Raw genomic sequence first — 14,487 nt, 5'->3', positions numbered from 1 at the left:
CGCTCTGGATAAGAGCGTCTGCTAAATGCCTGTAATGTAATGTAACATGGGAGGTGTACGACCATGGTGCTGATTGGCTGTTTTATCAAGATCCAATAGAGGACCATATGGTGGCTACGACCGTTAGTGCATTCGATAATCGCGATATATCGCCCATCCCTGCTCAAAAGTGGCTTCTAAATCCCAGCTGGGCCGTGACTGTACGATTTCTGACAGCTCTCAAGCGCTGAACTGGCGTTCCCCAGCAGTCCTCAAAGGGGGCGCTGTGTTTCCAGAAACTTCCCTAGGGGGGCTGCCCAGTGGCCATGGGTGTGGGGGCTCTTTGCCGGCCTGCGTCACAAACGATTTCCCCCATACTGCAAGGAGCCAGGCTGAGCAGGTGACTGTTAGATCAAAAGGGAGCAGAAAGCAAGGGGCTGAGGAGGGCGGGGAGGTTGAGTGAGTCACCTGTCTCTTGGAGACTTCCAGGTGTTTGGCGGGGGGGAGGAGGTTGGGGCATTTTGCACACAGCTGGTGGGTTTCACTCAGGCCAAAATTCAGGGCCCAACTCCCCCTCTATAGAAGTGAGTCAGCTCAGCACATCTTTTCTGGCCTCTCATTACTGCTGGATTACCGCCTGCCTTCTCCCCCTGGAACACAGTGTATGCAGCTCTGATCAATGTGGCCCATTTAGGCAGCCCCCCCCAGCCACCCCCCAACACAATAAAGCAGGCACACAATGACACAGAAGCAAAAAGCAGGTCACCTAAGAATTCCTGTCACCCCCTTGAATTACAGCTCATTCAATACTGTCACAACCTCCTTCCTCAAGCCCGAACGCATGCGGTATCCAAGACAACCTGCGCCGCCCTCCCAGGGGAGAACATCAGAGACAGTGTCTGCGCGGCCGTGACCAGTCTTGCTCTTTCGGGACGGCAGACCCTTCCGGAAACCTTTCCTCGGGAGGCCGGACACGGCTTATGGCACCGCGACGATAGCGTGCTTCCCTCTTTCCTCGCACTGGTTAAAATCGGTGCAGAAAATAGGTTAATGTGCTCCGGACGGCGCCAAGAGAGATCGGCCCGCTCCGCGGTAATGAACTCGCGGACGGCGCGGCTGCCGCTTGACAGCCTCATTGGTATTCCGCCACCTTTTCCCCGTCTTCTGCCTGCAGCCGCGAAGCACGGGCGACCGGTCTGCGCTAACCGCGAACGCGGCGAGTACCCCTGGCGGGTGACTCAACGGCGAAAGCGTTTGAAGCAAGCAGCCATGATGTTTTTCATTTCCTTCAAAAAGAACCAGATGTCCTCCCGGTAGCGTCCCCCGCAAGACAATGACACTCACCACCCACCCCCCCCACCCCCGCACCCCACCTCGCACCCTTACCCCACCCCCTCCGGCTTGCTAGGCCCGCGGAACAGGTGTCGCGGCCTGATTTGAATTCCACTCGCCTGTACGATTTCAAAGGACTATTTGAGGAGGAGAGAAAAAGAAAAAAGGGACAACATGTGTCAGCGGTGATTGCTGGCTTAACGTGGGCTTCTCTCTTTTTTTTGTCTAGCGCTGGTGCTGGAACAAAGGAAGTTAACGTGAAAGGGCTCAGTTTATTAACCGTTAGCATCTGTTTGTGCTTAAGCAAAGAGAGGCACTTTATTGCTTGAAGTGTCAGTAATGCAGCGTGGATAATAGAAACATCAAGCCAATTGGACACAACTGTCCTATTCTTGTTTTTTTGCCAGTGGTTCGAAAAAGCAGGTGCTGTCCAGCGGGCTTGGCACGGTCCGCCTCATGCCCGCGCGGTCTCTGATGGGCAAAGTCGGGAGGGCAGGGCGTTACCTGTGGGGAAATGCTCGTTGATTGGCCAGTTATCCACCTGCAGCGTGGCGTTACCCCCGTTCCTCGTGAAGCGGACCACGTGGTACTTCCCGTCGTTCACAGGGGTGGAGCTTTCGCGGACGCTGATGTCCACCGTGCCGATATTAAAGGTGACTGCAATCTTGCCTTCCTCCTGAAAAACAAACAAACAAGGCGTGCGTGAAATGAGACTGACATTTTTCCACGGGTGCTGTGGTAAACACCAGAAGGGCTAGATGCGCAATCTAAATGGTCTCAAAGTTTAATTGCACTCCTCTTTTGCACAGTAGTATTGAATGAATACTACTAGGAATTAAGTACAGAGACATTGTTAAAGTCATTGGCCAGGTTTTGTGTCTTGGGATATTTTGGACGTACGGGGTCAGTTTCTATAATTTACAGATACATTGGTGGAAAAAATGTATAGATAATATGAATTAAACATTGGCTTCAGATGGAGTTATTCAATATTGCATGTCAAGAGCTGCAGCACAAAATCATCAATCATCACGATACAAAAATAGCTGTAACAAAAATAGTTTATGTTTCATGTCATGACGTGCTGCAAATCTAAAAGACCTAACAACATTGACAGGCTTGTGGCTCATTAAAACATCAGTGGCCAAATTCAATTCAACGACAAACATCTTAAAAATGTTAGTTGGCCTAATAAAGAAGTGGCAAATCTCTTACATACACAGGTCAGTCATACTCACAATAAACCTTTTAATGCTTTCATTTAATTTCTTTCAATTTTTGGGATTTTTAACACCCAGATTCCCAGTATTGCTGCTATTCAGAGTTATAGACAAGGCACACTGCTGTGGGAACTACACATTCATATATTGTTGATATTCATGAATAAAGTCCATCCTAGTTTCACCAGGGATAGTCAGGACCAGCTGGTTGCTGGTAAAAGATTGCCCTTGATCATATTGTACATGGTGAAATATTGTATTATCTGACCAATCCCAAGCAGTTAATGTAGATGATATCACACAGACTCCAGGATCAATGCCCTATGCAGTGGAGTTCAGTATACAAGATTGAGCATGTATGACAGTTGACTAATCAAATAATGGTCAGAGGCATGTCAACATTACATTACATTAATTAATGTAATGTAATGCATGTCAACATGTGATTGCACACTAAGTAACCACTAAGTCAGTGATATCCAACCCTGTTTTTGCAGATCTACCATCCTGTAGGTTTACACTCCAACCCTAACAAAGCACACCTCATTCAACAGCTAGAGATCTCCGTTGAGCTGCTAATTAGTAGAGTCAGGTGTGCCAAACTAGGGTTGAAATGAAAACCTACAGGATAGTATATCTCCAGGAACAGTGTTGGTTACCACTGAACTAAGGTGATGACCCCCCTTAGCAGAAAACCTTGGCCTTTCACTCAGCAAGCTAATTGCATTTCTAGTACCACATTTATTGTTGCTAAACCTGAAGCCTAGACCTGTCATGTACAAAGTCTTGATGAATCTTTTAGTAAAGCATTCAGTAAAGTACTGCAACAGTAAACAAGTCCATTGAGGATCACATCAAATGCAAAAGAATCAATACAAAAGTATGATATTAAGATACTGCCAGCATGATATACAAACTACTAACAGAACCACTTTCAAATAATAATTATCTGAAACAAGCAAGAGCTGCAAAATATTCCAATAAAATAAAATATGACAGGGAAAGATGGCGCAGGCTTCCTCTAAGACAACACTATATGCCCAAGGAGAAAATTTCAATTAGCGTTAACGGTGCTCAATCAGTTTCTATGCTTGGAAGTCAAAGGAGTTTAGCAGCACTGCCATGTTGGGTTTACAGGAAAGACAAACGGTTATCTGCTTGGACTGCGAATGCTCATCAAAGAATATAAGCCTCGTAAAACAAAAGCAAAAAAAAAAAGAAATCCTTGCCCATTATTCATTTATGATTAGTATTCTGTTCAGCGACTTACCGACTTAAGCAAATAGCACATATTTTTATTCCATTCACAACCGTAGAGCTGGGAGCAAGTGTTACACTGAGCCAAGGAAAGAGGCCAACATAACCACCGCGTTTGATAATGGCATGCATTAGATTTATTGTTGTTATGCAAAGCTTCTAAATCTTAATGGAAAAGTCTGGCTAAGGTCACAGCTCACAATTCTATAAAAGCTGCTCTCCTATCTTTGTGGGAAAGTCTATAAATGGTCTGAGAAGAAAGGAGGCATGGATTCCACTTCCCCTTGAAAAGACAATGCACCTCATTGGAAACAACACCAATATACATGACGATATTACAGGTGCAAAGTAATATGTTACTGTATCTCTTAATCTGGAAAAAAAATATCAATGCATTTAAGTGCACTAGTCTTTGGAGTTCATATTACATATCATGTATATTGCACATGTGCAGTACTTTTATTCAACCATTTGCTCCTTATCTCTGAGTCTCAAGTAAAGTCTCAAGTAGATGTAGATTTTTCTTTGCAATCCTTTATTTAGAATTTCCCTAAATGAACTGTATTGTGAAGAAAAAATCAAAAACCTGCATTTACTTGTGAATTAAATCTAGGGACGAACGATGATTAAATCCAATAACCTGTTAATTGCAACTTTTCAGTGCTGAATCCTCAAGGCAGGGGTTGCTTGTGCTCGTGTCTCTTTGTCTCCTGCCAGATTGTTCAACCTATGGCACCATCAACTGGGCAGAGACGTAACACCCTCTTGAGGCACATTCGCTGAACCCTCATGTAAGCAGCTATTACTGTCCATAACGTCATCAAAATACATCTCTCCACCGCTGAACTCTCGCTGTCACCCGCCCGGCTTGCAATGCGTTTTAGGACACTCAAAATGGAGGACCTACAGAGCCTCTATTTATACATTGCATTGCACCTAATGCTGACTGAATCTGTCATTTAGCAGGAACCTGGTCTCTCCTCTCTGGACAGCCCTCACTTAAAAAAAAAAAAAAAACCTCTATAACTACTTATGAGAGCCCGAGCATGTGTACTTGGAAACTATACTGGGAAGCATTCTAGACAGAATATGACCTTCTTCCCTCCCCTTTCACACCAAAGTGAGGGTCTGCATCAAGCTCTTATATGGTTTTTACTTCCTGCAGAAATGAACTGACAAGCTCTTGAGGGTGTCTCGGTTGTGCGGGGCCCAATGAACCCGCCGTGGCATTCATGTCTGGTGCCGATCACTGCTGATCTGTTCCAGTGAAATTTAGACCAGTGACATAAGCAATTTAGTTTTCACACTAAGGCTATTGACACTCTGTCACCTTTAGAATTGGCTGTCTGCTATTCCCTGGATGTGAAACAAGCTAACACTCACCTGCTTATTTTCTTTCTTAATGCGGTTCATCCAAATATTGACTGGTAACGTGTTTGATCTGAAGAGAAGCACTCGTTTCAGTTTATTTCCTTACCTAAGAGAGATGTCCTTATATTCTATGTAAGCATATAGATTATCCTTAAATTAATATGGAATATAATTGAGTGCTTAGAGGGCAGACTTAGCTTGCGTGCATTCCAGACGCAGGGTGTTTAAAAAAAAAAAGAGATGAGGACCAATCTCAATTATTTTTCTTTTTTTCCTCGTCATTTGTTTAAAAGGTGCCATTAGGGTTCTCAACTGGTCAATGGGTTTCAGGCAGACACTTTCCCAGTGACTGATTTTACAGAAGTCGGCCACCAGACAGTTCTTGCCACAGAGTACTCTGGCAGAGAAGAAAATGTCCTGTTTTATGCTTCAGTTATTAGCAGGATGAAGATGTGCTGCACCAAAACCAGACACTACATTGTGCAAAAAAAAAAGGAAACATTTTTATTTTTTGACACAATACAAGTGTCTTGGATGACATATTTTCAAAAATATTAACTTGATTTTGTTGAATGTACCCTCTCGTGTAGGTTATTTCAGTATAGTTGAATATATGGTTTTTGAGATTACAACCAAAGACTCATGTCCCCTACAGGAGAAAAAAATTAGGTTATAGAAATTCTTTGAAGAATTTCTGGAAAATTAAGAACCCTATTAATTTTAAAATACTGGCTTCTCATGAGACAGAGTTCAGACAATTGTTCAATCCGCCTGCCATATCAATGACACTTCTTAGCGAGATTCATTGGCTTCATGTGTGCGGGGTAATGGTAACAAATGTTCACATGGTCTGTCCACAAGACATTTCTGTGGTGTTGAGGTACAGTTTTGAATGTTAGGGAATGAGCAAAGGGGAAAGCATTTGTTCGGCGTCAATCTACATCCCACCCACCACACCTACCAACCAGCATCCTCTACCGGGCTTGATTATTCCGTGTCCAGAGATGTGGGAAGTGACTGACATTTCCAATTACTTTTTATTAGCCAGTCGCTCACAAGGTGGGACAGGACTTCATTGTCTCAGATTTTCGAATGAGAAAATTGCTGTGGGGTGAGGAGAAGAAAAGAAAAAAAAACGAACAAAACAAAAAAAAAAGCCTGTTGTTTCTCTCAGGGAGATAACAGCAGCCCATTATTGGTACAATGACAAACATGAAATAAAGGACAGGGCTCAATCTTGGCCACATACCAAACAGTGGCAGAGCAGAGGCACCTGGTCCAGCCAATGCCTCAAACCTGCACTGCTGCTAAATCTCCCTCATTTTACTACACACATGGGAATAAATCTTAGGTTAGGATTGCAGGATATGCACCAACGATACCATACATATATTTTACATTTTTATATTTACTAATTCCAGTTATTTTTTTCTATAAAAAGCACAGAGAGTGGATACTATATCATACTATATCACTTCGTTGGTGCCATCATCTAGGAATTCTCATGCAGGATAATTTCCACCAAGAAAACTACATATTAGAGACTCAGGTGGCTGCAGATGCCACAGTAAGAGTGGAAACAGAAAGCTGTGAACCCCATTGGCCCATGACAAATGGGTGGGGCTGTGTATCATGAAAGCATATGAGAAATGGCTTCCCATTCCACCTTTCAGTCCCAAACTCGTTTTAAATGGCTATTTCAATCTCAGAACTGTAATAGTAATAGCACAGCCAGTTTAAATGATTTGCAGTTAGTTGCATGGAGCATTCACAACACAAATCAGGACTGTGATTTAAGCCATAAATGTACATCATGAACAAATATAACATAATATTAAAATTGCTCATGATGTGTTTTACAATTTGTATGATATACACACATGAATATATTTGTGTTAAATAAGACTATTAATAATAATAAATCAAAACTAGACCCTATTACATATTCCTTACACCTCCCGGTGTAGGATAAACCATAAATGATCAAATCTTTATAGTGCACGCTGTGCAGTTCACTTTGACTTTTCAAAAGCATAGGCACACACAGAAAAAAAAAAGAAAAAAAAAACTCAATCTGCTCTCGGTGCAATATCAACTTCCAGGAAAGGCACAAAAGCCAAAGAAATCAAGTATAGGAGAGATTAACTGTGGTGACATGAACTGCAATGGGGGGCCCTGTGGCCGCTCAGGCAGAGAAGTTCCGGTATCGAATTTATGACATTTTTATATAGATTACACCAGCGCTCCAATATTTCACATCACTACACACCAACAGCTAAATTTAACTTTGTGGCTAGACCAAGCAAAATGCTGTAATACGACCAACATAGCTACAAGATACAGGATGGGAGAGAGAAACACTGTAAAACTGAACAGAAATATGTAAGACAGGGAAATATGTAATACCTCAATGGAAAAGTCAGTTATCCATTCACTTACATGGCAAGTCAGTAAGGCTGCTTTCATTAAAGTAACCGATTGAGCAGTGACTGAGCTCCTGGCTGACTCTAAAAATCCCAGAAGACGCCAAATGAGTTGGAGGTCCATGTAGACTTGTGTCTACATGGATAAATGAAAAACTGTGCCAGGTCAGCCTGTGTTCTGGCACAAGTCAGGCCAGGACTGGTATCGACCTAACAGAGCAGACCTTTGTCCGCACAAAGAACCAGTGTGTGACGTGCTTATTACTTAAACCCAAGTCCTCCAGCTACAGGTCACACCCTCACAAGAAAGCTGACACGCCCATGTGCTTCCAACACTAAAATGCTGGCCTGAGGAGAAAACCACAACAACAGAAAACTCACTGTATGTCCTGTGTGCATAATTCAATAAAACACAGCTCTCATACATCATTTGGGACCTGACCTGAGCTCAGCAAAGACCATGTGAAAGGATGTTTTCGGAACTGCTGAAGACAGAAATGGATTCCCAAAGTCCCACGACTCACATGGACACTGAGCCGCTCTTGGGTAAGAGCGGGAACTGAACAGCACTTTCCTTAATGGGTGATACCTGACGTGTATTACTGTCTTAAAACTGCTGAACCTCAAAGCCTATACAAGAGGAAACCCCACGTATTGAAGTTGGCTGACTGGTGGGAGATGATGGCTCTCGCTGTGTCTCTGACAGTTATAGACTTTTCCTGGATAAACCTTACAGTTTACTCTGCATTGCACAAACAACACCTCTCTTCGCAAAAACTGAGTATGAGTTTATGAAATTGTTTTTATAATCAATACTGTGTTATTACTTTGTAGAAAAAGGCTGCTCAACCCTGTTTCTTGAGATCTGCCATCCTGCAGGTTGTCACTCCTACCCTAACACATTCACACCTCATTCAACGGCTAGAGATCTTGTTGAGTCCCTAATTAGTAGAGCCAGGTGTGCCAAATTAGAGTTGAAATGAAAACCTACAGAATGGTGGATCTGGTTGGGCAGCCCTGGTCTAGAAACATATTGTCTACAGCAGTTCGATGCCCATTGTACACATACTGTAAACATTCAGGATAGTAAGACAACCTATTTACTTACACAGTCCTATTTTTAAAAATAAAATAAAATAAAAAAAACATCTCTACAGTATACAGAAATTAAGATAATTAATACCAAGACATCGCATTTATTTACAGTTGATGATTCTCAACCATTTGTTGACATGTCAGAATGTAGCTTTCCTGGTTAGGAATAACAGCCTGAAGTTGAAAGGTTGCTGATGAAAAATGGCGAATCAATGCCCCCAAAGTGTACACACTGTAATTGGTTTTGCTCGAGAGGTGTGTGTGTATGTGGTAGAGGGCCTACCAAAACAGATTCATCTTATTTTTGCAGGGAACCAGTCCTGGCCTTACACCATTTTTAATACTGTAACTCTGGCAACCACAGCAACCATATCAAACAGAACTGGAAAGATGGCAAAACAGAGGGGGTGGGGGCATCCGTCGGCCAGCCCTCGATTCTCCACTGATGTCGATAATGTAGAGCAGGGGTGTCAAACTAAATTCCCAGGGGGTTTTCTGGTTTCCTTTCAATCAGCCATTTAACGTCTTCAGAACAAGTTGTGTGGATTCTTTAGCCAATCAATGACTTAAATTAATCACTGGTGCCGAGAACACCCCAACACTGGATGACACTGTGACCCTCCGGGACTGCAGTTTGATACCTGATAAAAGGCCCTGGGCATGTCGTAGCTCTTTGTCCATCTCATGTACCAACTGCCCAACTGCAGGTTACTAGAAATGTACTTAGACAAACTGCATTATTTTGCAGGTACATTCTGTTACAGGGGCAGCATAGCATAAGCCAAGTCTTGTGATTTGAACACAAGTCTGAATTGAACGTAAATATAATATTTAGTCATAAATATGCAAATCATTGGCGATTCTGTAGAGAACGGCTCATACTGTGCCATTGTAGCAAATCTCACGCATGAGGGCCATCTAGCAGTCAGTGCACTTCAGGTTTTTGTATATTTGAGTTTGATACCAACCCCCGCCATGAATTTCTGGCTATGCCACTCTGCAGAGGATGCAGTACTGGGAGTGACTAAAAAGAGCCCGCAATGTCTGGAAAAGCAACGGCAACTCTGCTTTCATTCATTGTTGCTGCTGCTGTGTTTTGACCCATAAAATCATACGCACATCGTACGGACCGGATACACAGCATACCTGCACCAACAACCAGGTCACACGCACAGAGGGTGTGACATACCGTGTGAGACACGAATGCTTTAACACTTTCTAGGAAGTCACATTAAAGAACTCAAACTTATAAAACATAATGGCAACTCTTGAATTTAGTAGGCGGTCACAAATTTTGATATCTAGTAAAATCTTTTCTAAACCACTTATTTTCTGCTGCTTATCTAAGATCACATCTTTTCACTCAGCCTGATAAATGATTGAGTGAGAAAAAATTGTTAATCTGCTCTTCATTAGAGGAATGACACAATAAGATTTGTGGTTAAATAGATTACGGCAGTACAAAACTGTGTTAGTGATTCCGCTAATGAAATTGGACAGGATCTGGTCTGCATGTACTTCTAATCTAATGTGCCAGGGAATACAAGTGAATTAATTCAATACCTGAGTGAAAACTAAATAATTCAGTCCAAGGAAAACATTTTTTTTAATGCACGTATGCATTAATGGCAAACTGAAATGAAAAGACACGGTGTATATGGACATCAAGAGTTAATAAACCCTTTAAAATGAAAAACAAAAACAACAGACATTAATCATACTGTGTTTTATTTTCTGATAGGAGAGATAGAGAAGCATATTAGCGGGATGCTAAATCTCACCACACAAACAGCTACAGAAAAGAAATAACACCATCTTGCGTTACAAACCTTCAAACCTTCCATTAGAATATTACTATATTCCTTAGGAGCACCACAAAGACAAATTCACAGACAGGCTAAGACAAAAAATCACAAATGAGTCTGTTGCAGGAAGAAAATCCCAGCTATTACTGTGGAGATAAAAATTGATTTAGTAGTTCATAGGCAAGAATTACAGCCTAAAACCATCCCAAGATGCTAGATCTGTGATCTAATTGCTTACATCAGACACATTTTAACAGCACAAGGCTACACACTGAGTTCCTTATTGGGAACAGACCAAAATCTTGGGAAACCTTTCGTGCATGGACTCGCCAACGAGAGAATCAAATCTAAAACTGTTACTGAGAGATGAAAGAGAATGAATCAGTGTAATTATACACAGGGTACCAAAGCTCTCAGGACATAAAAACCATCAAAACTTATCACACATTTTAAGATTGAGTTTGTGCTTCATATAATGAGTTCTGGACCAAGGCAATGTTACAGAACAGAGGGATCCATGCTTTAATGAGCTGTTTTTTTTTTTTTTTTTTTTAATGGTCAAAGCCATAAATTCAGCAACATACTCCTTTGATTGCCTCATTGAGTAACCTTGCAGAGGTCACATCAGGGTCATATAGTTCTGCCCCACAGGACCAGGGATTGAGCAGCCCTCCAGGCCCTACTCCAGGACCAGGGCTGAATAGCCCTGCGGGCACTACATCGCCCAGGGCCGGGGTTGAGGAGCCCAACAAGCACAGCAGCCCACCAAGACCAGGGATGAACAGCCTTGTAAGCACAGCATCCCTGCAGAACCAGGAATGAGTAGCCCTACAATCACTTTGGCCCTGCAGAACTAGGGCTCAATAGCCCTACAGGCACTGCAGCCCTACAGAACCAGGAATGACTAGCCCTACAATCACATTGGCCCTGCAGAACCAGGGCTCAATAGCCCAACATTCACTGTGGCCTCACAAGCAAATTTTATCCAATCATGCATCAACCGGCTTTTCTCACAGTCCTCCATTTCTCATGGACTCATCCTCGTCCACTTTGGGTATGCCGTAACTATGTAGTAGCCTACTAGAGCTGTAAATACAGAGTTTAAAAAAGTGAAATATATTGAAAACATACTAAACCGGCAGTATAGCATTTATTTTTTTGCCTTAGAATGTAAACACTTGATAGTCAAACACTAAGAAAGGCAGTGGGTGGCGGGCAGGCTGCAGACCTTTTCTATAGGAATACATCTGACCCTAGGCAAGCCATTAAGGACAGGAGCGGTTGACCAGGAAGGCATATTGGGCTATCTGACTAAGGAAAGACAGCTTCTAAGCAGAGGGTGACAGAGATATTAAATGTGCCCATGAGGCAGAAAGTACCTTTTCATTCACTGGCTGATACCTAGGCCAAAAAAACTGCATGCACTGACATGTGTCTGACAGTTTTTATCTGCTACAAGGTTGCCTGGATATAGACCATTCTTAAAAGAGTGTGGAAAATTAGTGGGGAATGGGTAATGGGAATGAAACAGCAGACCGATGAGTAACTCTGATCCCTATCTGCCTATCCAAAACAAACTAAAACCTGGCTAGTCTTCGAAGGTTTGCTGGGCATGGGGCAGCTTTGAATGGTGAGCTACGAGATGATTAATCAGCAGGCTGAGACTAAGAGTCCAAATAGTGTACCCCCAAAAGAGGTTTAAATTTGCATCCAGAGTTACCTTCGTAAATAATAAAGGAAAAATAAGAAGCAAAATAACAAAGTAGTGTCCCCATGGAAGTGACTGTAGTCCAGCTGGAAACATTCTCACACACTGAAGTCACTGTACAGGCGAACAGACGGGCAAAGCGAAAGTCGAGGTCGGGAACAAGCCAATGGTTCCACATGAAATCCAATCGCAAATATTTGATGAGAATTGGAATCGAAGAAAATAAGGTCAAACATGCAAAGTCAAACAAAGTAATCGCTATCCACAAAATACAAAGCACAAGTTCGAACAGCTAGTATCCATTGGTATATGGCTAAACGGCGGCTTTTTCAAACCCTGTAAATGTAGGTGGAAACAGCCAATTTGACCCTGAACCGTAAGAACAGGACACAGCAGAGGTAAATGTAAACACAAAACTTATGACAGGGGTCGTAACACCAGGTTCAGAAAGTACAAGTCCTCCCTGGTATTTTGTTCCAAACCTCAGGATTTGCTGATTAGAAAAATTCCTCAGCCAGGAGGTAAAACTAATTAGTGAAATGATCTGGCAGGGTTCATGGGTGGAAGAAACACATGGCAGAAGTTTTACTTTCTGACCCCTGGACTTTCCACCTCTGCACATGATAAGACTTGCTTAAATTAATTACAAAGGAGGGTAGCCTACATTTACATGATGACATTGAATGCCAGTTGAATGACAGAGACCTGCATTAAGATTCAAGCATTTCGAATCATGTCTATAAGTATATAAGTTGCACATAAAAGAAAACAATCATTATAAACTATTATAACAATTTTCTGCTTTAGTAATGAATTGTCAATCTGGGTTAGATTCAATAGTTCATGCAACAGGATAAGACTGCACTCAGCTCTATTGTAGAACACCCATTCAGACAATTAGGCTGCTGTAATACTGTGCATAACAGCACTGCATTGACTCAATTTCATGGTCAATACCTCATTATTCATTTATGACCATTCTAAATATATCTTTCCCAGATAGATAACTGTATGTGAATCCAGATGACTATATTAAAGACATACTCTGAACAACTACAAAGCCTACAGCTGGATTGATCAATGGAATGTGGCGTCTTTGATTAATGTGATCATAACAAACCTTTTTTTTTTGCCTGACAAAAAAGACAAGCGGACCGCACTGAAGGATTTTACAGAGAAAAACAATCTGACAATCTGATACAATTCTGACATCATCTGAAGTAAATCCACCCTACCGCGGAATGGAATGCGTAAAAAATAGCTCTGTTACCGGATCATAAAAACCTCATCCCAAATGCCTTTCATCAGCACCGCACCCACCACAGAAACAAACACAAAAGTAAAAAAAATCCCCCCCTGCTGTTTAAGACACTCAGCGTGATGGAGGCCAGGCAGATAAATAGAGATGTCGGCTCAAATTGAAAATGAGCCTGTAGTAGAGGCAGAGAAATGAAATAATGAGGCATTCTGGGTCAAGTCCATGAGCCGCCACGGCAGCGTCGTGGAAACGCTGGAAATGTCCTAGTTTTGGGCCTCTGATGGATACTCGCCCAGCGAGCTGTCTCTTAATCTCATAGCCCTGTTTTGCAAATTTGGAGTGCGCTTTCTCACATGCATTTAGCTCTTCCTTCATTTATTCTTTTTTCCCCATTTCTTGTCCAAAGCAGCTAGTCAAAAGGTCAACAAATGAGGAAAAAATTAGCTGTGCCAAGGTTTCTTTCTAAGCCTGTCCGTAAATGAAATGTTTTGGTGGATGATTTTTTTGGCTTTGGTTGAATAGTTCAGTATAATGGGATTTTCAGTATAATGGGATAAATATAGAGTTTCATGCAGATGGTTTTATGCAGGATATATTCCAGAAGCCAGCGGTGTGCTTAATCCGGTAATAGTGTGCACGCCACTTGATATTGAAATGTCGATTTAAGATGCAGCCGTCAATAACTTTGACTTTCACCAGATGCGTTAGCTTCTCTCAAACACAGTTTAGCAGGATTGGAAGTCATAAAAATTAACTTGCCATCCTTAATGCTAATAAAATCAAGGCCATTTAATCATTATACCTACAATGCTCCAATGACCCCCTCCATCTAGTTCATCAGAACATATGCATTTTATCCTAAATGGCAGACTCTGAGGGAGCCAAATGATGTGTTCTACAAAAACGAGACTTTCAGACCATAAATGCCTCAGCTAGGAGCAGAAGACTTGGGTATGCCATAAGCACACGCACCGTGAGCCTCGGGACTCTGGCAGCTGATAGCAGGGGTGAACATTCGGCAATAAAGACAAACGCTAAT

The 14,487-nt window shown here is 42.2% G+C and overlaps 1 protein-coding gene across 14 annotated transcripts in view; it reads right to left on the bottom strand.

Annotated features, from left to right (window-relative positions):
- The window catches only part of LOC135257011 (neurexin-3a-like), a 326,075-nt gene that overhangs the window by 58,951 nt on the left and 252,637 nt on the right, over positions 1-14,487 (bottom strand). For all 14 annotated transcript variants that reach the window (XR_010330570.1, XR_010330571.1, XM_064339341.1 and 11 more), the window contains one exon: positions 1,816-1,987. Coding sequence is in view for 12 of the 14 variants with exons in the window: in XM_064339341.1 (XP_064195411.1) it covers positions 1,816-1,987 (172 nt within the window). In the remaining 2 variants the exon portion in view is untranslated. The remainder of the gene's footprint in view (positions 1-1,815; positions 1,988-14,487) is intronic.

This window comes from Anguilla rostrata, chromosome 6, assembly GCF_018555375.3.
Source record: "Anguilla rostrata isolate EN2019 chromosome 6, ASM1855537v3, whole genome shotgun sequence".
NCBI lineage: Eukaryota > Metazoa > Chordata > Actinopteri > Anguilliformes > Anguillidae > Anguilla > Anguilla rostrata.
The sequence above is the reverse complement of the archived record's forward strand: the minus strand, read 5'-3'. Positions and strand labels throughout refer to the sequence as shown.